General features: G+C 42.3%; 1 protein-coding gene across 2 annotated transcripts in view; it reads right to left on the bottom strand.

Moving 5' to 3' along the window:
* The window catches only part of Myb (MYB proto-oncogene, transcription factor), a 38882-nt gene that overhangs the window by 8616 nt on the left and 6583 nt on the right, over positions 1-23683 (bottom strand). Inside the window, exons 4-15 of one of the 2 annotated variants that reach the window (XM_042262215.2) lie at positions 22090-22182; positions 21630-21850; positions 19622-19856; positions 18141-18221; positions 17668-17772; positions 15491-15748; positions 14231-14596; positions 12129-12265; positions 11262-11376; positions 11046-11171; positions 9517-9627; positions 8187-8294 (exon numbers count right to left, since the gene is read on the bottom strand). In XM_042262215.2, coding sequence (XP_042118149.2) covers positions 8187-8294; positions 9517-9627; positions 11046-11171; positions 11262-11376; positions 12129-12265; positions 14231-14596; positions 15491-15748; positions 17668-17772; positions 18141-18221; positions 19622-19856; positions 21630-21850; positions 22090-22182 — 1956 coding nt within the window. The remainder of the gene's footprint in view (positions 1-8186; positions 8295-9516; positions 9628-11045; positions 11172-11261; positions 11377-12128; positions 12266-14230; positions 14597-15490; positions 15749-17667; positions 17773-18140; positions 18222-19621; positions 19857-21629; positions 21851-22089; positions 22183-23683) is intronic. The other variant, XM_042262217.2, reaches the window with a different exon arrangement.

Genomic DNA, 23683 nt, shown 5'->3' with positions numbered 1-23683 from the left:
AGGGTGCACTATGGCCCTCAATTTATAGACAAGAACAATGGACTTCATTTAATTTATGAAGCCATCCAAATAGGAAGTGATGGAGCCCACAGCAGAGCCCAGGCTGTGAGCCACATGAGAATTCATGACACTTCTGTGCAGTGTCTGTCACAAGGAAAGGGCCGGACTTGTTGTTTAAAAAATACACAGATTCATAAACAAGTCATACAAAGAGAGTACCAGCTGAAATACACAGAACCAAAAAAAAGAAAAGAAAAGAAAAGTGAGTCTCAATCACCAGTTAACAGTCCTATAAAATTATATGATCTCCTGAGAATGTGTTTAAGTAATAAAGACTTGAGAAATTTATTTAAACTCATTGTATGTTAAAAAAAAAAAAAAAAAAGAGTAAGACCCTGACAAACCAAGTCAGGAAATTAAAATTTAAGGCTGTCATTTTGTGGTTACAAAAAAAAAGAGGAAAGTGAGTAAGTAAAAAAGCATATAAACACAGCTTTTACACGTGAGTTTTAAATAGGAAGAAAAGGAAATTATAATTGAAGAGAAAAATCCAGAAGCTCAGGGAGCTTATAGCCTGAGTATGGTTTTGAGTCTGGCGATATGAATGCCTACCTTCAGCGATGTTTATTAGCACAGGGTATTTTTTTCAACCAGTAAAGGAAATTGAAAGCACACAGAAAAGCAGGCAACTCTTCCCCCACAGAGGAGCCTTCTCTGGGCGTCTACCTCAGCTCTGTCCAGTTAAACTCTAAGCGGTAGGACATGGTGGCCTCTCACAGAAAGTCTGACTTTCCTGCTCCAAACTTCGAGTTTTCTAAGATGAATGAATATTCTCTCTGCTTCTCCACTTGTGATCACTGTATACACATCTAGACCCCAGCCGGCTCCCCTCCATAACTTGGGGGATAGGCTAAGTACTGATAAAGAAAACGAGAAAGTTTCATACCTACTGAGCCACATGAAAGACACAGATACAAAAAATGTCTCAAACTAGTTATAAGGGTGCGTTCACTTTTACAGTTTTAAAGTAAAAGAAAAATGTCTTAATAGAGAAAGAAATCCAGCAATTATGCCTATGCAGTTTTAACAAATTCCTTCTGAAAACAGGGTAAGAAACTATATTTAAGAAACAAATATCTGCCGGGCATGGTGGCGCACGCCTTTAATCCCAGCACTCAGAAAGCAGAGGCAGGCGGATCTCTGTGAGTTTGAGGTCAGCTTGGTCTACTAAGAGAGCTCCAGGACAGCCGAGGATGTTATATAGAGAAACCCTGTCTCCAAAGGAAAAAAGAAAGAAAGAAAGAAAAGAAACAATTATCACATGGCTGTGTGCAGCAGCTCACAAAATTTTTATGCCTCTGTTTACTTAAATAAATTTATTAGACATACAGATTAGGAGATAAATAATAGTCAGGCTGGTGAGCTGGCTCAGCTGTTAAAGGCTCAGCTCACAACCTAAACTATAGAAGACATATGGCAAGTACTGTGTAGCTTACACTCCGCTGTGTCTCAGTAAGAACCCACATAACAAAATGCACACCCAGCACCCGGGTTTTCAGCTCTACATTCCGTTTCCCAGCACAGGATTCGGAGCACTCCGGGGGAAGTAGTGGATCCAAAGGAGAATAAGGAAACAGGGCAAGTCACCAATAAACAAAACTGAAAAGTCAGTTCCGAGCCGCGCAACTTTCCGGGAACCCCACAGGACAACCCAGCAGACATCACCACCGCTGCAGCTGGTCCTCAGGATGGTGTTGTCCAAGGAGATTTGGGGCGACGAGAAAATGCACCTCAGTGAGTGAGGCTATTTCAGTTTGAATCAAAGAAGCAAAATAGACAGCTTTCTTCTGACTGATCAAGTTAACTATGCCCTGGCAATCAGAATAGTAAGGAATGATTGTTAAAAATGTATGGTGATGGTGTGGTGTCATATAGGGAAATGTCCCTTTTTCGAATGCGATGTTATAGCTGGGCTTGCATTCAATGCTTCTCAAAAATAGACAAACGCGGCACACTGTTAACAACTGCTGAGAACGCTATAGTTTCCGTATCTATGTGTGTTTGAAATTTATCCTAATAAAATTTAACACTTCTAGTTTCTTGCATTTCACTTTCTCTCCCTCCTTCAGTGGTTCTGGGGACGGAACCCGGGGCCTTGCACATGCTCAGTAAGTGCTCTACCATTAGCTATACCCCATCCCAGCTTCCTGTTATTTCTAATTTTGAAATGTCAAATGTTTTGCACCTAGGCATGTTTATTCAATAATAGTGTATATATAAGAAACAAAGGCATAAAGCACTCAGTATGTGGACCCCACTGTGATAATAACTGCTCTGTCTAAAAATTTGTTGTCACGATCAAGCCTAGGATTACTAAAACTAGGTTGAATTACATTTACAAATAATTACAAATATTTTACATTTTATAATTAATTATACTATATATGGCAAATATTTTACATCGTATAATTAATTACACTGCATAAGTGGCAAATGTTTTACATTTTATAAAACATTTAAACTGAAAATATTTGAGGAATTTGTTGTTTCAGTTGAAAGCTGGGCACAGTGAATTACAACTTGCAGTCCCAACACTCAGGAGGCTGAGGCGGGAGGATCAGCACAAATTTGGGGTTAGCCTGGGCTACACAGTATCTATTAAGACCCCATTTCAAAAAAAAAAATAAAAGTAAAGCAAAACAATGAAAAACTCTGCTTTGACAAAAACATTAAGACGGTTGGTCTCAAGAATGATTTAATAATTTTTTTAAGCGTACACATTAGAAAAGTTATAGGTTTTAGACAATGCTCTTTGTTCAATGAGATGGTGGATAGAATCAGTCAAGCGGCAAGCCTTTGGGCGTGGCCGGGAGGGGCAATCTAATTAGGGTTAGCCTTTGGGAGTCTCTGTGAGGAATTATCTTGATTGGTTCATTGAACAGGGAAGACACACTAACAAGGGCAGCACTGTTCCCTGGGCGGGGGTCCTGGATTACATACAAAGGAGAAAGCAAGCTGAACGCCAGCGTTGACTGATCTCAGCTTCCGGACCGGATGTGACCAGCCCCTGCTGCCATGATGGATGGCGCCCTCGAACTGTGAGCCAACGCAAGCGCCTCCTTCCCTAATCTGCTTGTGTCTGGTTACTTATTTCACAGCAACAAGGAAAGTGTCTAAGGCAGTCCATTTAATAAGTGCACAGTATCTTCATCAATGGCCCCCGTGTGAGAGATCTGCCTCACGAGATCCAACCGAATTACCAGCGGAAAGGCAGGAAATGGTAGTATGTTCAAACAAATGAAATTACCATTGGATGAGCAAACAGTGAATCTCCCTATGCCCCATCCTTAGTTTTTGTTTGTTTGTTTGTTTAGTTTCAGTTATCTGGGGGCAACGGCGGTCAGATGATATTAGAGAACACAGAAATAAACATTCATGGGTTTAAAATACCATCTATTTACGGTATATCATTATACCTGTTATATTTCACTGTTAGTTGCTGTTATTCTCACTGCCTAATTTATAAATTAGACTTTACAATAGGTATGTAAAAAAAAAACAAACAGTGTATGTAATGTTTAAGATCAGCTATGATTCAGGCACCTCTTGGGGTGGAGGAGGAGAAAAACACACCCTCAAAGGTGAGGAATGATATTGCTTAAATATTGTTGGATTGAGATAATAAAGAACATTAGGGATGTGTTTAGATATTCAGGGTCACTTCATGCACCCTTCAGTATTTATCATGAAAGTCTAAAACATTTTAGAAATCACATGTGTGTATCTAGAGTCTCAGAGGCTAGATGCCCATGTTGACAGACTCATACTGGCTCGCAAAATGTTAATAGCATTAAAATTTCTGTAGGAGGGAGCCGGAGAGCTGGCTCAGGGGGTAAAAGTACTCGTTGCAGAAGCCTGGTGACCCGGGTTTGCATTCCCAGAACCCGTGTGAAAGTCAGAGGCATGCATATGTAATAATCCCTGTGTGGAGACACTAAGGTGGAGATTGGTGAATCCCCCTGAAGATCATGGGCCATCGCCTGGCTTACACAGTGGTGAAGAGTCCCTACCTCAAACAATATGGAAGGGTAAGGACTGACTTTCAGTCACACAGTCTAGTTTTTATTAGTTTTTGTTTGTTTGTTTTTCGAGACAGGGTTTCTGTGTAGCTTTGGCACCTGTCCTGGAACTCACTCTGTAGCCCAAGCTGGCCTCGAGCCCACAGAGATCCATCTGCCTCTGCTTCCCGAGTGCTGAGATTAAAGGCGTGCGCCACCACTGCCCTGCTTTTATTAGTTTTATATCTACCTCATGTTCAGCTCTGAATAGTTTGGCCTAACCACTGTTTGGTTAAGTCAAAAACCAATAGGACTCAATTTTAGGAGCATAATCATGAGTTTTCAATATATGAAATAATTACTGTCACCAAATATTCTCAAACATTTGCTCTGAAGTTCAAAATCTTCCTTCCTTCCTTCCTTCCTTCCTTCCTTCCTTCCTTCCTTCCTTCCTTCCTTCTTTCTTTCTTTCTTTCTTTCTTTCTTTCTTTCTTCCTTTCTCTCTCTCTCTTTCCTTCTTTCCTTCCTTCCTTCCTTCTTTCTTCCTTTCTTTCTCTCTCTTTCCTTTCTTTCCTTCCTTCCTTTCTTCCTTCATTCCTTCCTTCTTTCTTTTTCTTTTTTGGACATGTTCTATGTAGCTTTGCTGGTATGAAACGCTCTACGTAGACCAGGCTGACCTCAAACCCAGAGAGAGCTCTGCCTGCCTCTGCTTCCAGAATGCTGAGATTAAGGACTGCCATCTCATGCCAGGTTATATTTTTCTACACTTCAGTAAACACAGGCTGAATCTTGGGCTATGGTTATAAAATATCCGTGAAACTTAATGCAGCTTGAAGTACGAAGAGCATTAGTTAAGCTCTATGCTTTGGAAACCAAGGGCCAAGAAACAAAGCGAGGGTTTCCCTCGGCACCGATGACCAGCTCTAGATAAAATGGCTGCTCCTTGCTCTGACATCCTTTTAATCCCTTTCCTGTGTCCCACTAGGCCTGGATGAAGCTCAAACAATATGGAAGGTGAACAAACAAACAAAAAGAGAAAAGTGATCTCTTTTCTTTTCTCCCCTACCTCTGTGGTACTGTGTCTGTACTACACAGAGCCAACTCAAGCGTGACTGCCTCAGGAACTGACTTTGCATGAGTATTGGCTTCCCCTCCCTCATACTTCTGGCCACACCCATCTTTCATCAAAGCAGTGAGTGTCTGAGGAAAGCTATAGGGAAGTGATCCAAATGAATGAATACATAATTGGACCTATCTATAACTCATCCAGTTGTCTGTATCACCTAAAAAAGTGATAGAAAGCACCAACTTGATTTCTCCATGTCTTGTGACCAAAGGGTGTGGTGTCTTCACCAGCTGAGTCTTAACATCAACCATGAGCAATGGCAATAACCTGTATTGTTTTGGGGTCTCTATACTATCTTTGATCAACATATAGAGGGGAGTTATGCCATGCCGAGGACAGGGCATTTTATTTAGCAACCTGTGCTTCTGAAATGAGCATAATCCTCTTTGTAGGGTAACTTAATACCTTAATAACTTAATAACACACACACACATACACACACACACAATTATATGGTATATATATAAATCATTATATGGTATATAAACTAGTAAGATTCCACATGGCTTTTTCAAACATCCTTAGTGTTGGTTGTCTTTCTCTTAACCCCACCCTCTATTGTATCCTCCCATCCCTCTCCCCACTTCAACCTCCCTCCCACCATCCCCCCTTTCCCCCTTCATACCACTTTTGTTCTGTTAGTCTCCTCCATAAGATCTTTCTTTCCCCATCCCCACCAGTGAACCATTTCTAGATTCCTAGATTATACAGGCAATCCAAATTAAACACACAACTATAAAGAGTCAACAATAAAATCCACATGAGATGTTTGTCTTTCCAGGTCAGCACTAACCAGGAAGCTTCCTGCATACTGGCTAGTTGTCACAGTACTGGAAGACGCTATGCAGACTGCCGAGAGGACAGAGAGTTAGCATCAGTTTTACCCAGCTGTGAGCACTGTGAACTACAATAATGGCCCACATGACAGGATATACCCATGGCCGCAACAGTGGTACAGATGTCATGGGGGTAATCAACTGTTTTCTTATTAAATTTAAGGCCTGCTTCATAGGAGTAAGCATATGCCTGGTACTACAAATTTGGTCAAGAACCCATGGTTGGGAAGTTCACAGGCCCCACATTTAAATCTACTACTATTATTCTGATAAATGGGCATAGTATTAAACTGCCCTCTAAATTCGTATCTCTCTACAAATATATTAGGGAAGCTCTCAGAACTCATCAGATAAGTTTTTGTGTTGGATGGTGGTTAACGCAGAAACTCATAAGAGGTTAACTCAGAGTCAATAGGTTATTGACTATAAAGAGTAATTGACTGAGAAAGGCTCAGCAACAAATGGAATACCTGTGTCACAACTCTCTCCAAGACTCAGGAACCACCACAGATGAGGGGGTAAAAGACTGTAAGAGCCAGAGATTGGGGGGATCTGAAGCAAAATGGCATCTTCTGGGAAAGACAGACCCATGGCACTCAAGAACTCACATCAGCTGCAGATGACCGCACAAGACCAAGCCAGGCCACATTCTAGGACTGAGTGGGAAGGGGTTCATGAACCATCACCCTTAACTGTGGAGCTATGGACAGTTGGGGGCTTCTTGGGGAGGGAGAGTCAGTTTTCTTTAAGGGTGTGAGGCTCCTGGCAGGTTGGCCATGCTGCAGTGGATGGTTCCATACCCAGAAGGATTATGGGTAGCACAAAGGAGAGTCAATAGGTTGTTCACTAAAACAACAACAAAGAAGACAGGAAGTTGGGAACCAGGAAGGTGGGAGCGGATCTTAGAGGAGTTAAGGGGAGGAATTGGGGATGGCAATGATCAAAATATATTGCATAAAATCCTCAAAGAAATAATAAAAATATATTTAGATGATAGCAAATATCACAAATACCAAAAAAATGGGTTTTAAGAGTCTCACAATTTAGCTGGGTGGTGGTGGCACATGCCTTTAATCCCAGCACTCGGGAGGCAGAGGCAGGCAGATCTCTGTGAGTTCGAGGACAGCCTGGTCTACAGAGCAAAATCCAGGACAGGCACCAAAACTATACAGAGAAACTCTGTCTGGTGTGTGTGTGTGGGGGGGGAAGGTTCTCACAACTCTGTGAGTTCAAGGTCATCCTGGTCTACAGAGTGAGTTCCAGGACAGCCAGAGCTACACAGAGTGGGGGAAAGATTCTCAGGACTTGGAGTGAGCAGGCATGCCACAATGGTGGTAAGGTCCCATAAACAGAGATCAGCTCTCAAAGTCTACCATCCTTTTACACTGCCTTTGAACTTACAGCATCAAATATGACTTCTTCCTTCTAACCAGGCTATCTCCTTGCTCAGGTAGAGTTTCCCTCTAAGTAACACTGGGGGAATCGAGCGGGGGAGAGCTGCAGCTGGCTGGGTGCTAGGCTCTTTAATGGTGGGAGCGGCTTTAAATAATCTGAGGGAACAAATTTGCATTCTTATGTACACTTGGCTCAGGATTAATTTGGAATTGGTTGTATTTCATCAATGCACCCTACTTCAGAGTTACAAGGGAAATCTCTTTTGATATGAAAACTTGATGGCAGATGGCCCACCACAGATCATCTATGCAACACTGACGGCTGCCTTTTTGTTCTCATAGTCAAATGCATTGCAATTATTTTCTAACTAATTTTGTATTTCGTTAGAAATCTAGTCTCTGAGTTCTTGCTTGCTTGACGACAGAGCATGCATAATAAAATTCTGAGACAAAAAATAACTATAGAGATACATGTTTTTAAGATTGTTTAAAAGCAGAAGGAGATACTAGCACAGTCTAGGGTAACACATGGTTTTAGTCTCAGTTACAGTTAAAAAAGAACGTTTCACTTCATCATGCTTGGGGGCCCTGATTTGACAAGACTTTCCAGTGTCTCACATGATCAGTAACAAAAACACCACTGGGTGACTTCCAGACACTAAGAAGTTGTTTTAAAGCATCATTTCTTTACATCTTAAACATTAAAAACAATCTAGGGAACAGATTTTCGGGCAGTGAGTTTTAAGACACCAAATGTTAGAATAGTCATTACCTGCAAGGGACCCACCAAGGGCCTGTTTTTAGGTGCTGTGAATGCTTTGAGGACATTGTCTTCATCTTCTGACACCGACGTCATTAAAACAGAGCTTGTAAGAATATTCTAAAGGGAAAGGAATCATTTGAAATTTCAATGGGGTGGGATAATCCAGGAGCGAACTAAACCTAAGTCTAGAGAGTCGATTACTAAGAGATGATATACATCAGCATGAAGAAATGCAAGCGTCTGCCAGAAATTCCTTGCCCTCTGAGCTAAAGGGAGCCAACTCTACACTGGCCTCTCACCCCATTGTTGCAAATGTCACCAAAACAATAAAAAGGCGGGAGGTTTTGTGTACATGCCATATGCCCAGATTTAGGAGGTCCCACCTAAATCTAGGCATATGGCATGTACACAAAACCTATTTACTAAATGAACTTATTAATCCATGCTTCTAAAAATAAGAGGTGTACTAATGAGAACTCTTTATGTTAGATATTGGCACAGAAGTGTTTGAGATCTATAAATCACAGTAGTCCAGTACAATGGTGAAAGTGTGGCCTTAACAAACACACTTTCACAGTCCTCGTGAAGCACCACCCAGTTAAGTTTCTAATATTGAGCAACTAAATCGCTAAGTTACCCAGCGGCACAGTTGGTATAATGAAAGGGAAAATGTTACTAACATTTTGAGGATTACAGGAATTAATTCAGCTAAAGCCCTTGAACTTGTACTTACCGGTTAGCACACACTGAGTAAACATGAACCATTTTCCTTGGCTCTGATTGTCCATAAGATGTAGGAGACAGGTTCAGTGTCAGAATGCAATAATAACCAGAGCAAGGTGACGAGCTTCTGCTTTGCATCCATGGGTTCACCAACCAAACCACTCAGACAGAAAAGTGCTCTTCACACAGCATTTGCACACCACATGAGATAGGAGTGAATCCACAAGCGATTTAAAGTATATAAGAGGATCGCATGGGCTACATGCAAATACCGTGCCATTTTAATTAAAGAACGGGAACATCTGGTATGGGGCCATTCTCCTGTGGCTACGGAAGAACCCCTATGGTAGGGCCTAGAATGCCAAGTATTTGCTACACACCATGACTGACACCACCCTACATACCCCATGGAACCAAAAACAGATTGCTTAAGTAGGAGGAAATACACAACATTGAGAAGACAAAGCAAATGCCAAAGAATCGTGTGGCTGTGAATATTTAGAAACCGGGTGACACTGACGAGTGAGTGCTGAAGGCACTGTGGTCCCACAGGCCACACACAGGACTCCACGGGTCACACGATCACAGAAGAGTCAATGCCCAACCTGAGACTTACCGGGGTATCTGCCACAGGAGATGCCTGGGCGAACAGCTGGGCGCTCAGACTGTTCCCTTCCCAGTGGTTTGAGCAGAAGAAATTTCCCGCTTTATCAGTTGGTGACTCCACCTGAAAGCAAACAGGAAATACTTTGTTATGGAAGAGACTTCCGGGAAACATTTGCTCTCGGGTGTAAGTTTCTATCCAGTCTTCCGCACACAAAGCCTGGCACGGAAGGAAAGGGAATTTGGCGTGTTGGAAATGGCTCTTCCCCATAAGCTAACGCTTTGATTCCTGATGGTTAAAATTTCTTTCTGTTGTGCTTGGAAACTCCTGTTCTCTAAGGACACATGCCACTCAAGGCAACTTGAATCTATATTCTTTGGCCCTGGTCATTCTATCTTAGAATAAACTATTCCTTAGTCATTAAAACGGACGATAGGAATGAATCCGTCATCTATCTCCTGTCTGTCTATCTCTGTCAGTCTGTCTGTCTATCCATCCACCCTTCCATCCCCCTCTACTGATAAACCAGCCTGCCTCCATCTTGGGCTTGAAAGATAGCTTATAGTAAAGACAAACTAGGTCATTCCTGCTATGCTTACATCTCTGTTTCTCAAGGATTGGGCTCTGTCCCACCTGTGACCTTAACTACAAATGGTTCTGTTTCAGGAAAGGACAACCATGCCTTTGGTTCAAAAGTTGTTATGACCACCTTGCAAATATGTCTTTGTTTCAGGAGGTTGTTATGACTTACGCTTGTTATGCTATGCTTTTGTTCCGCTTCTGTAACACAGCCTGCCAGATCACCCACTTGGAAACCCCCTCCTCCTGAGCTATAAAAACCCTTATTTTCCCCTTGTCCAGTGTTGACCTCTTGAGCCCTGTCTTAGGGAGAGACAGCCCATGTACAGGGAGAAAAAAATCTTGTTTTAATTAATTTGGCCATGATTTGGGTTGGTGGTGTTAGGATCCTGCTCTCTCTGGCTGCACTCCGGCACATGCGCAGCTCGGGGTCTGGCGTCTTATGTCATCGCGGGCACGGGCGACTACGTACCTGCAGTGCAGTCATGCAATCCCCGCCTTAAAAAGCTGGACGCCGACCTCTACCCCCCTTCTTTCTGTTTCCTCTCTGCTCTCTGCTCTGCTCCCGGCTTCCCTCCCCCCGCCAGCCTGGCTCCTCCATCCAATCCCCTCTTCTTTCTCATAAAGCTCTTTATAACTCTGGTAGTCATGCCCATGACTTTTCCGCCAGTAACCAGCGCCGTATACCCATCAGGTGGTCTCTCTACTTACATCTATGTGATCAACACGGTCTATCCATCATCAGTAATTTCTGAAGGTAGAGCATAGACCTGCTGCCCCTTCTTCCTTGACCCTCTCTACCATCTTTTCACTCTAAAGGAGTTAATGGAGGTGAATTTCCAAATGGAAGACTGGAGTCCACAGCACAGCAGGGCCTTTCAACTTTCTTTTTTCTTTCTTTTTTTTTTTTTTTTCATGAACGTCTTTTTTTTTTCATCACTAAGAACCGATGTCAGCCTTACCTCCTGCTTGATTTTCTTCAGTAGTGGGGGTCCATTCTCTTGAAACTCAGCAACGACTCCCGATTCGTCAGATTCCTGCTTGATCACATCCTGCAGGTCTTCCACTAAGTGAGAGGGCGTCTGAGGCTGAGGGCAGAGCGCATGTTTCTGGATCAGAGGAAACTTAATGTCTACCCGAACACATCCACCCAACCCAAGGACCTCTCTCGAACTTACTAGCATCTTCAGGGGACCGTATTTGATTTCTTGAGCGGCGAGTGCGTGTTTGAATGGTGTGGGTGTTCTCGGGGAGCTTTCAAGGATTGATCTTTTGATAGCTGGAGTTCTAAAGCTAAAGAAGAGAATAGTCAAAGGCTCAACAAAAAGACACGCGCTGCTTGCTTACATCACCCTGAGCACATAACCAACAGCTGGTCGTGACATTCGCTAAGGGATAGTGGATCTACATTAAGTTACATTGCAGATCTGCAAATATTTCAAAATACTATGTCCTAAGACTAAGAGCACTGAGTTCTCCTCTCTTGAGAATGGTCTTGGAGACACAGGTAATGGCCCTGGATCTGTGTAATGACCAAAAGCACTGGGAATATCTGGTATCACTTGCAAATCAGTCTTACAGACTCCCTTAAATGAGGCCAAAACTAGAAAACATGGCAATGTCTAAAACTTTGTTTTTATTTGGAAGTAATAAGAAGGCTTTTCTTTCAAAGAATATATTTTGTTTCAATTACTCAATCACTCAGGCTTTGAAAGATACACACACACACACACACACACACATTCATTCCTGTGATTATCTAAAGAGATCCATATATACATATATATATGAAATAAAAAAGAAAAAAATAAGGTTAAAAAAATATAAACTATGAAGCATTCTCAATTCTACTCCGAATGCTTTCTTTCTTCCCTGGTTAGTTAGTCGTATCGTGCCCCGGATATAGTCACTGTGGGAATGCACAGGATACACACAGTGAATGAATGACGTGTATGCCAGGGGCTCGGACTTCTGGGACTGTATTTTCATTAATGTAAATAAATAAGATAAACACTTTTTTTTTTCTTATTGAGCTGAGGACTTACATGGAATTTTCCTTCTGGGGTTTCACAGTCTGGTCTCTGTGACACGGCGTTGTTAGTTTGTGACCGCTGAGAGGAGTGGGGGATAAAGAAGGCCCATCTAAGCCCGAGTTTTCGTGGTTGCTGGAAGTGTTCAAGAACTGGATACGGAAGGAAGAGAGAAAAAAATAACGTAGATGAAATAACGAGTCTGTGCTCACCCCAACTTGAAGCCAAACCCAGAGAGCAAGCAAGGATACTCTAGTGACTCAGGACCCCAAACACTGACAACCCTAAGAATCCTGCTGTGTTGATGAGGATACTGATTCCCTTCAACTGAGCAGCCAAAATTCGAAGGGTTATTTATTTATTTATTTATTTATTTATTTTTATTTTTTTATTTTTTTTTTCGAGACAGGGTTTCTCTGTGTAGCTTTGCGCCTTTCCTGGAACTCACTTGGTAGCCCAGGCTGGCCTTGAACTCACAGAGATCCGCCTGGCTCTGCCTCCCGAGTGCTGGGATTAAAGGCGTGCGCCACCACCGCCCGGCTCTCGAAGGGTTATTTATAAGCAACAAAAGTCTAGGGTCAAAGTTAAAACCTTGCAAGATTCAAAGAAAATCTTCTCCATAAATGACACTTGCCACTAAAGAGAATGGGATGTGCTCTTGACTACATTAAAAAGATGATTATTTTACTTCTCCTTCATATTTAGTTTTCTCATTTTAATGATCTAGTAACTTAGAGTAATATTACACAAGGTTTGCATTATGTGGGAAATCACAGAGTAAGAACCTATATCTCTCAGAATCCTGATGTTCCCAAGAAAAATAGGTTTGGGAAGAGTAATGGATCTTAACTCCTGGGAAGACCCGATACACATCAGCACACTTAAAACTCTCAGGGAAGCCAGGCATGGTGGCTGCTCCCTGTAGTCATGGTCACTCAGAGGCACGAAGGTTTCTAGAGCACAGGGGTATGAGGCAAGCCTGGGCAGCATAAAGGCTCTGTCTGCAATTTGAAAAATTAAAAAAATCCAAACAAAAACAAAGTCTGAGGGGTACTCCAGTAAAGAAGCCTTTCAAAACATTGAGTTAGCGTTCCAAACTTTTATATCTATTTAGATTTTTCTCCCCTGAGAGATCCTTTAGGTCTTGCAGAACGAATTTCACAGAGCACCATTTAGGAAAATATGGGAGAAAACAAAACAAAACAAAAAACCTAAATCTGTATTTTGGTGGATGGGAAGATCATTTGTCTATACTTAAAGTCTTTTTAAAACATGTCCAGGAGTATATATAGCTCAGTGGTAGAGCACTTTCCTAATATGCACAAGGCCCCAGGTTCAATTTCGAGAACCACAAAAAATAAAATAAAGTAAAACAAAATACAAAACCCTCAACAGATATAACTGGGGAAAAATGTCCTACAGTGCCAAATTGTCTCTTAATTATAATTTGGGAACACGTGGCTCTGCTAAGCATTATAATGTTCATACCTTAAGAGCGCTATATGAAAATAAGAATATTCTTTGGCAAACATGCCCTAGTAAAATGCCCTGGCAAATTTTGAAAGAACCAATGTTGAAAATGTTAAATTATTTTGCATAAGCATCTGTTTCTTATTGTCTCCCTAAATATTTCCACTTCCAGATAGGTTATGATGGTTTCGTTTTCTCATTGTAATCCAAATGTTATGTAACCATAATTTGGTTCCCTCCTCCCCGGGGTCAGTAAATCACTTAGTAATAAATGAACAAAGAGGCAGAAAACATGTTAAAATTTAAGGAGGGAGGGACAACATGGGGGACGAGGAGGGGACGGAAATGTCCCGTTCTAGCGGAGAAGGAAATGAAAGTACATCTCATGCAACTATCTATCTTCCAAACCACCAAGAGTCAGAGAGAGAGAGAGAGAGAGAGAGAGAGATGTGACAGATCCATCCGTCAGCCTGCAGCCAGCCTGAACTCAGGGAGGCCATCTGCAGTCACCCCAGCTAGATCCGATGCAGAGTTAAATCGGCCAGGACAGCGGTCGTTAGTGATTTGTTCAAGAGATTAGTCTCTAATTATCAAGGCTCAGGTGTCCGCTGAAAATTAGTAACAGCTGTGCAGAAACTGTGGTCTACCTGAGTGGGAGAGAAGGGTAAGCCTTTCACAGGGGAACGCTTGGGAGTTGAGGTGCTGATGTCAGCAGAGAGGAAGGAGCTAGAGTCTCCCGTGGCTAAGGGGCTGGCCTGGCCCCGCTTTTTTCGAAGGATGACCAGTGGAACAATGCTGTGCCTCGCAAGAGGTAAGGCTTTGGCTGGGCCAGGGGACGCCTCCTGGCTCAGCCCTGGGCTGTTCACCCTCAGGCCAGGCTCTCCTGAAGGTCTAGTCCCACGGCCCTCTCTTTGCTGAAGCTGGAAGGCTTTGCCTGTGTGCTGTTGGCTACGAGAAAAAGCTGCTTCTTCTTCAGAGAATGCAAAACTGCTGAGATCACACCATGAAGACTCCTGAAACAATGTGGGAGGCACAGAGCTTTGAGACAAGATGTGTGCGGGCGAGGAGAGTCACCATCACCCGCAACACAGCACTGAGTGGGGGATGCCGCAATGCAAGAAAACACTGGGCCTGTCTGCTGGATGTCCAGCTCACGGGTCACAGCGGTCCGGAGGTGACCTTGCACATCTCCTGTGGGGAGCTCACCCACTCTCTTTTGCATGCAATTTAAAGCAAGCAGAAAACCTTTCGAGATGACACATTGTGGCAATATATCTTTTTAACCATGTGTAGGCAAAAAATGCTTTTTAACTAACTAGGTGACCGGGAAAATGAACTGTTGGTTGAACTTAAAGTTGTTTCATTGAAGATGGTTTATTTCCATGAACCAATGAGATGGTTAATCAACGTTCAGTACTCTGAAAGAGAAAGCCATGTCCCACCCTTGAGCTGAAAGGCTGTCTTAAGCTCCAGGGAAACATAATTCCAAATGTGCTGTCTAAAAACAAACAAACAAACAAACAAAAAACAAACCAAAACAACAAAAGCAAAACAAAACAAAAACAAAAAAACCAGCAAAGAAAAATTTCTAGAGAATCACAAAGAAGTAAGCAAAATACAAGAAATTCTGTTTAAAAATAGCCCTTCTTGGTAAGTCAGAAATTCATTATTTTTTTTTTTTAAAGGAATTCACATTTGGAAGGCAAAATATGGAAAGCTGCCTCTTGTGTGGATAGCATAGGACGTCAGGCTGCTGAGCGAAATGGGATCATCAAAACTACGGTCCTTTCACTTTACGTGAACGTAGGCCCAAAGCATACTTGCTCTCAAAAATGGCAATGACTTATGTTAATCAGTTCTCAATTCCTCTTCCAGAGACAGTAACGCGCCTTAGAAATTCTACTTACAGAATCTATAAACTGGAGTGTTTCTGCAAATTCTAAGAGGTTCTTAACATTATCCAGAATGGTGCCCTGGTGGACGATCATGCACCTGGCTGGCGAGGCGCTTTCTTCAGGTAGAGAGCCAGGATCTGCAGGCAGAGAAGGAGTGGAGGAGTGGTGGTCTCCCAAACAGGAAACAGGTGCACTGTCTCCATGAGGTCTGGTCTGGTCCACAATGGAGGTGCTGTGCCACCCAGGGTAGCTGCAAGTGTGGTTCTGTGTCTGAGGAAGGGGGTGTGTAGAAATAAGGATGGGAGAAGAAAGGAAGAAGAAACTTAGCAACGATGTTGCACAAGGTATTAGATGCTGTTGGAGGCAAGATAAAAAAAAGTAGTTGCTTCATCCAAACTCAGGCCCGCCAGACAGTTGTCAAGATGTTTCCTTTCTGACCTCTTTGCAATAGCCCTCTAGTTTATAACTACAGGATTGCTTCAGCTGCCGTGGTGTTAGTCCAATGTAAAACCTGGGGACTGCTAGAAAATGCACAAGTCTTGGAGTGTTTGAGAAATCCATTTGAGTTTAATTTGCAAACTGCCCAGGTTTGCTGTGACTTAACAATGATCCTATTTGCATTCAAAGCCATTGAGAGGATTCGATGGTGAGAGCTGCTTTTATCTGTACATATCCTGTTGCTTCTATTCTTTTTTTTTTTTTTTAAGGCTACAGGTTGCACTGACGCAAGGTGGGGCTGCAGAGTGTATGTGGTTAGGAAAGTAGATCAAGTTAACAGAAATCCCCTTAGGACCATGCAAGAGGAGAAACTGCAAAATATTAATTACAGTTCAAAAGTGGTTGAACTCCCATATGCATGCTATTTTATTATTTAACAACAACAACAACAACAACAGAAAAGAAATTCCACCGGAAGAATCCCTGCCGGGTATCGCTTCTCCCAAACCCACTTTTTGGGTAGACTACATATGCTCCAAAGTGCAAGCTGCTTTTCCATTTTGCTGCCCAATCACGGATTCAGACATGGCCCACATGAGGGTTAGTGCTGTGGCTCAGGGGAAGAGTGCTACCTAGCATGTGAGAGGCCCTATGTGCAATTGTCAGTACAAAAAAGGAAGGGGTGGGGGTATCGGGGAGACGTCTCAGCCTGAACGGTGATTGCTATGCAAACAGAAGAATCTGAGTCTAATCCACAAGCACACACAGCAGTTCAAGTCTGTAACCCCAGTGCTGGGGGTAGAGATGAGCAGAATCTTGAGCTCATTGGCCAGCAAGCCTAGCCAAATGGGCAAAACTCAGGTTTCAAAACATGAAAAAAAAAATTGAAAAAAATTAAATTTTGAGACCGGGTCTCAAAATATAAGGTGGATGGCCGGCAAGATGGCTAGGCAGTTTAAAAAAAAAAAAAAAAAAAAAAAGAGCCCGTGGTAGAAGGAAAGAATTGATTCTGGAAAGTTGTCCTCTTACCTCCAAAAGTGCATGTGAGCATGTGTGTACACACAGACACAATTATAATAAAAATTTAAATCTAGAGGTATATCAAGGAAGACACTTAATGTCAACCTATGGCCTGGACACATGTGTGCACATACACCTGCATGCACATGTGCACACACCTATGGGAACATGTGTGTGTATACAGAAACACACTATCACTACCAATAGGAATGGGCCTCACAGCTTTCATACATGCAAATGAAAGATATTTGAAGAAGTGGCTTATGTATATATTCCTTTTTTTACATGTATATATGAAATATGCATCAAATTGATTTTGAGATTGTAAACTATGTAAATACGGGCTAAGAAAATAACAATAAAAGAAAAAGACTCAAGCAAATGAGCACTGCATGTATATAGAGCTTTGCTAAAATGCATAAAATGAAGATTGTTCAGATCATTTTATCTTTCTTAGTCTTCAAATTTATGAACATCCTTTTGAAGGAAACAATGGGATGCTGATGGTCACAAGTGGGTACTGTGGTCCTGTTATAAAACAAATGGCTAGGCTACTTCTGATTCGGTTCATGCACATTCTGAGACTAGTGGACTTTTATTAGTCGCAAATTCTGGTGTGAGCATTGTTAGTGGATACACAGAACTTGGCTGGCACAGTCTTTGCAAGAGGAGAAACAGGATAGAGAAGAGTTGCTGAGATAAAGCTTCCCATCACATGCTAATGCTCTTACTGGTAACGTCTGCTGTCCTTTGAGCTCATTTTCCGTTGACATCAGGAGCAATTCTAATTCCTTTATTCGCTTTTCTTTCTCGGGGTCTTCATCATTATAGTGTCTCTGGAGTTACAAGCGAAGCAGGGAAAGACAAGGTCTGAGTGAGGTACCTTACACAGCCCAGAGAGCTTGCATGTGGAACCACCCCCCACACAATTCACCATCACTTGCTCAAAGTAATATGGGACTTAAGGCAACCAGGAGAAAGGAGAGGCCAGAGCACATGCTCACAGATGCATCAGAAAATTCCAGAAGCCACCATTGGTAAATGGCTGTCCCAAAGTAGGTCCTCAATGCTATTAGCTTTTCTTTTCTACTTACAATCTTTTCTATTACAGATTGTAAAATATGTGCTTATGTGGAAGAAGTAAAATATTCTTTAAAAGCAGTGTCTTGCTCAGCTAACGGGTTTGCCCGTCAGACAATCTCACCTGTATGGCTGCTGCAGCTGGCTGAGGGACATTGACTATATTTACATGCAACGCTACAGGATATGGAACGTGACTGGAGACCTAGACCAAAAAGCAAGACAAAGACCAAGTCATTCACACTTACAGGTGCTTCAGGGGGACTCATGTGTTCTGGGACCGAGGGGGGAAAAGGACTTGGTTGATAAAGGTCGCTGAATGATTAAATAACCCAAACAAAACTTCTCTAACTTGAAATTTAGCCATTTATAAATGGCTGAGTAGTTCAAGAAACAGGGAAAGAAGCCCCAAGGGTCTTTCTATCCCAACAGAAAGCATTCCTCAATCAGAGAAAGGAACAATGGAAAAAAAGTATTCATGGATATGTGAAAGAAGTTTTGAGAGACCTCCATACCACTGGCTGTTTGTCACCAGGGATATTTTTCTTAGAATAATGTTGAGTTTTAATAAAAAGCACAGAAGCTTTTATGATAATTCATTCACCGGAGACCTTTCTGGAAATTCTGTAGTCAAATCTAAGAAATGGATAGAGCCAAGTAACAACTATTCATGAATATGTTTTACATAACATTTGCATATGATCTTTGTAATTCTTGTCCTTTTTTTTTTTTTTTTTTTTTTTTTTTTTTGACACAGGGTTTCTCTGTGTAGCCCTGGCTGTCCTGGAACTCACTCAGTAGACCAGGATGGCCTCGAACTCACAGAGATCTATCTGCCTGCCACTGCCTCCCAAGTTCTGGGATTAAAGGTGTGTGCCACCACTACCTGGTGGCAAATTTTGTCATTTTTTTTTATCATCAGTTCTACGATAAGCATTTCTTGATATTCTGCTTTTTAGCCTTCTCTCCCACATATTACAAAGGATTTCTTTCCCTAGCTATGAATGTCTAGAAGGAAGGATACCAGTTCAAGTGAGGATAAAGGGAGATGCACAGAATCGATGTCACAATGCCCTTGACTCAGAGTAAGAAAGCAAACACTTACTGAATGTGTAAATGAATACGATTCCTTTACATCACTGCCAGAACCGGATTTATAGTCTCCCTTTGTATTCCTGAGTTTAGCTATCGCTTCTTTGCGATTTAAATGTAATATTACATCCATTTTTCATTTTGGAAAAGAAAAATGTTGCACTATAAATCTACCTGCATTCACCCCTTGGGAAGACTTGGCAATATTTTAAGGCTATTTACATTCAAAGGCTAACTTGAAATAGGTTTGGAAAAGCAAGTTAGAATCAAATGACTTAGATTCTTTCGAGCACTGCTTCCATTCAGGACAAACTACTTCCCACTCTTGTTTCCAGAAATTTAAGTCAGGCTCAAGTGTATCCTCCCCTGCCTCCTTCAGTGGGTCTAGCTGAGGACCATCTGGGACCATGCTCATGCAGTTTCTATGAAAGCACACGACCCTAGAGTATTGTTGTGACCTGGAACCGCCATAGTCATCTCCCTCCTCCCTCTCAGTCCTCAGGAATGGCTTACATTTTGTGCTTCGGAAATGTGGTAGTAAGGGTAGTCGCTGTTGACCGACGGCTGGCCATTTGGAGAGAGCTGAGATGAAGGCGAGGCATGAGCAAAGCCCATCAGATGATTGTTCTTCGGGAAGCTGGCGGCCACCGGCGGCTGGCTGGCTTTGGAAGGCTCCTGCAGGTAACCTTCCTGTTCTACCTTGCGGCGCATGGTGGAATTCCAGTGATTCTTGATAGCATTATCAGTCCTGTGCAGAAATATACCACATACAAACTCCACCAAAATTTTAATTCATTGACGAAAAAACTGTTTCTACAAGAAATCTTCTTCATGGTTTCACTGACTAACTGCTATTTTCCCTTTTTAGTTGTTTTGGTCTTTTCTATTCTGTTGCCTAGTTGACAACCCATAGGTTTCTCTTACTACTGCAAGCTGGGATGTATGGAGTTTTCTGCAAATTTTGCTTCCTTTTTAGCATTCCGACGCCTTGATAAAGGCGTATGCTCAATATAATAACCCTTCCCTAGGCTCTGACTGTTCATGTGCTACTGGGCTTTAATACAACTTGAAGTCCCAGCTGTTATAAAGCCCTTGTGTTGTGGCTTTGAGCAGGGTTGAGACACTACAACAGGGACTTAGCTAAGCTTGAGAACAACAGTGATAAAGCCCCAGTGCCCACTCTTTACTTATAACTCTATCTACAAAGTTTGAATAAAAAAGTCTCCATCACCTTTTGGAAACCACCCCCATCATTCTTATAACTAGACAAAGAGGGTGATGCAGTAATGGCATTCTCTACCACCCTCAACAGGATCCCAAATGAAAGATGCTAGCCCCAACATAGTTTCTGCCTTTTGGGAGGGGTGGGTGTTGTTTTCCTGAAATAGTAGTCTAGGCTGGCCTTGAATTCCAGATCTTTTGGCCTCTACCTCCCGAGCGCTGGGCATGATTACAGGCAGGTGCTGCCTACCACCCTTGACTACTTCGTATAGTTTCAAACTGCCAAGTGTTTACTAGAAACTCTTTCCACTCTTGGGAAAAGTTTCTCAGCTCAAAAAAAGAAGAAGAAAAAAAAAACATTCAAGACGCCTTTTTGCTATTTCCATGGGGGTGGGGAAATGTGTGTTTCAAAAGAGGAAGTTCAGATGCCCCTTTAATTTTTAGAAAAGTCGACAGCATGTCCTGAGGCCACATGGGAGGAAAGACCTCCTTTGACCAGATCCATGACTTCCTGAAGCTCTCAAGCCCGGAGAAGCAGGGGGAGAATGCTTTGGTGCTGGCTATCCCGGGACATCCTAAATAAGCCACCTCTGAAATGGTCTTTTGTCCCCTTCAGGGTTAAGACGCTCAAGAATAAAAATACTTAAAATCTTTTCATTCAAAAATTTATAGTGAAAGTATTTCTTGAAAACAGATAAAAATCAATTATATACATAATATTTAAATACAGACAAGGGGTCAAAGGTGAGCTTTCACAGTTATCCTTCACAAAGGGGTCATTTCCCTGTCTTGCTCAGTAAAAAGAAGACATGACACCGAATTTAGTTAAAAACCTGAAACAGGTATGGTAATTCTATACAGAATTGTCTATATTCTGTATGTTATATTACTATATTGCTATAGCAGAGGAATGACCAAAATGATTGCTGATCACTCAATTGGTTGGATGAACTCGGACTACCACCAATTTTCTGTGTTTTGGGTTTCCCTCTGGGTACCTGGAGTTCTTCCGCTTACACAATGCTTTGACGTTCGTGTTCCTTGACCCTAACATTAGCTCATGAGATAGATCATTAGTTATTTTGCAAATGGAGATGTGGAGGTTGAGGATACAAGGCTTGGCCCGAGGCTCATAAATATTAATTCCAAGATCTCCTCCACTTCTAAAACTCCCGACGACTCTGGTTTACCTAACAACACGCTTATGATTGATAGAATGTAATTCATCCACACACTCCAAATGTTCGATGGCCACCCCCTTGCTCTTCCCAATCAATATATGTTTTTGACCAAGAATTACCGTCCAGGCAGTAGCTTTGCGATTTCGGCCCATCTGTTCCCCAGTCTCTTGTGTGCCTGGTAGATAATCCTGTCTTCCTCTTCTGTCCAGGAGGTTTTCTTAACTTCTGGGTTCAAGTGGTTGTGCCACCTCTCCCGACACTGTTTTCCAATCCTCCCTTTTAAGTGCTTGGCAATCACGGACCAACGCTTCGGGCCGTATTTCTGTACAAGCTCGATCACCTTCAGGATAAACACAAAAATAGCCTGTGTTTTAATGCTCCAGAATCAGTCAGGGTCATCAAGCTTCAATGTTACAAGATCTTTAGAGAACTAAAAATATCCGCTTTCATCCATTGGACATACAGGAGCAAGCCCTTGACTTTCTGATTGTACGTTCCCATTGCTGCCTTGGGGGTGAGACATGTGTTTTAGGAATACTCTTAAGTACCATTCACACATCGAACGGAAACAGAACTTACTCTCTGATCTTCCTCTTTGGTCCAGGGACCCTTGATGAGTTCAGGGTTTAGCACCTTCTGCCACCGGTGTTGACACTGCACATCTGTCCGGTTCTAGACAAAGAACGCACCATCACAAAGATGAATGTGATGAGTGCATGAAGACTTCATTCAATAGGAATTATAGGTGGACAATGCAAAGTGCAAACATTGAGGAACATTTAAAGGCATGTAGAGAGAGCCCACCTATCCCACACTGCTTCCAGACTAAAGACTGTATCTAAGTTGCAGCTAAGATTGGAGCCTGTGACTCATGAAGGAATAGTTGTGTCGCATGAATAAAAGGAACTTCTTATTGCACACATGTATACTGACTTAGCCTTAACCCAAGTCTGTGGTTTGTGTCTCCATGGCTTAAGGTGTGCTAGAGAGTCCATATTGCTAGGCTTCAATGAAAATCCACTTGAAAGAATTAAAGTGCCTCCCATTCAAACCAAAAGGCCACCAGCACTTATATTTAAGAGGAACAAAAACAGTAAAAGGTTCTCACTCTCTAAGAGTTTACAATCTTAGAAGAAGGGAAAGATAAACATGGAACTGATTATTACAGAAGGCTGAAACTGCAAGAAGAGAGAGACAGAAGCAAAGTGCTCTTAGGGTTAAGGAGAGGAGGACCCCTTAAGATGGGACATTCCTTCCTTCAGGGGCTCTTGATATGGCCTTTGGAGGATGCTCAGAACTTTTAACTGGGGAAGCAAGAAAGAACATTCTAGGGGGGCAAAATCACCAGGAAGAAAAGCCCAGAGGAGAAAAAGCAGAAATGAATACAACCAAACCTGCTTGTGGGGAGGAAGTAGGAAGCAGAGGGGGTAGTGGAGGGGGAGAAGAATGGAACCCTAAGTTGAGAGCAGATAGGGGAGCCTTCGGGTGTCAGGTCAAGGAAGTTGACTGACTTTGTGAAAATCTATGTCACCACTGGGGCTTTGTTTAATTGTTGTTGTTTGTTTATGTGGTGCAGGAGATCAAGAGCCCAGGGTCTCAGACACCCTAGGCAAGCACATTGCTAATGAGGAATGGCTGTCGTTTAGGAAGCTCTACCAGCTAATCGTGTCTGGATCTGGTGGAAAAAGCAGGAAGCCACTGTGAAAGAGAGGGCAGGGCGGCCACCCTGTGGCCAGACCGTAGGAATGAAAAGGATGAGAAGGACTGTAAAGGAATCCTAGGCTCCCAACTCATCATTTAGATGGGGGCTGGGAGGGTATAAGTCAAAAGGCACTCTGGAATTTTAAACCCATATACCAAAAAAAATATGGCTTTGATAAAAATGGGGAATTTGGAAGCTAACTTGGAGAAAATACGAAGTTTAAAATTCTACCTTGTAACAGCCCATCAGAACGTTAGCTTATGTTATCAGGATAAGTTAAAACAAAACAAGAAGCAATTTTGGGGCGGGGGGGAATAAAAATCTCTTAATAGTATATTTAGAAACCTCAATTATATGTTGTGTAGTCAGAAATAAAAGTTATGGATAGGTCTCTCCCCCTTATGTCTACAGGAACAAATACACAGTATTTTAATAAACTCTCCAGGAACTTCTCTTTAAATCCAGAGGGGG

This window comes from Peromyscus maniculatus, chromosome 16 (assembly GCF_049852395.1).
Source record: "Peromyscus maniculatus bairdii isolate BWxNUB_F1_BW_parent chromosome 16, HU_Pman_BW_mat_3.1, whole genome shotgun sequence".
In the NCBI taxonomy this organism is placed as follows: Eukaryota; Metazoa; Chordata; class Mammalia; order Rodentia; family Cricetidae; genus Peromyscus; species Peromyscus maniculatus.
This window is presented reverse-complemented; position numbering and strand designations above follow the sequence as displayed.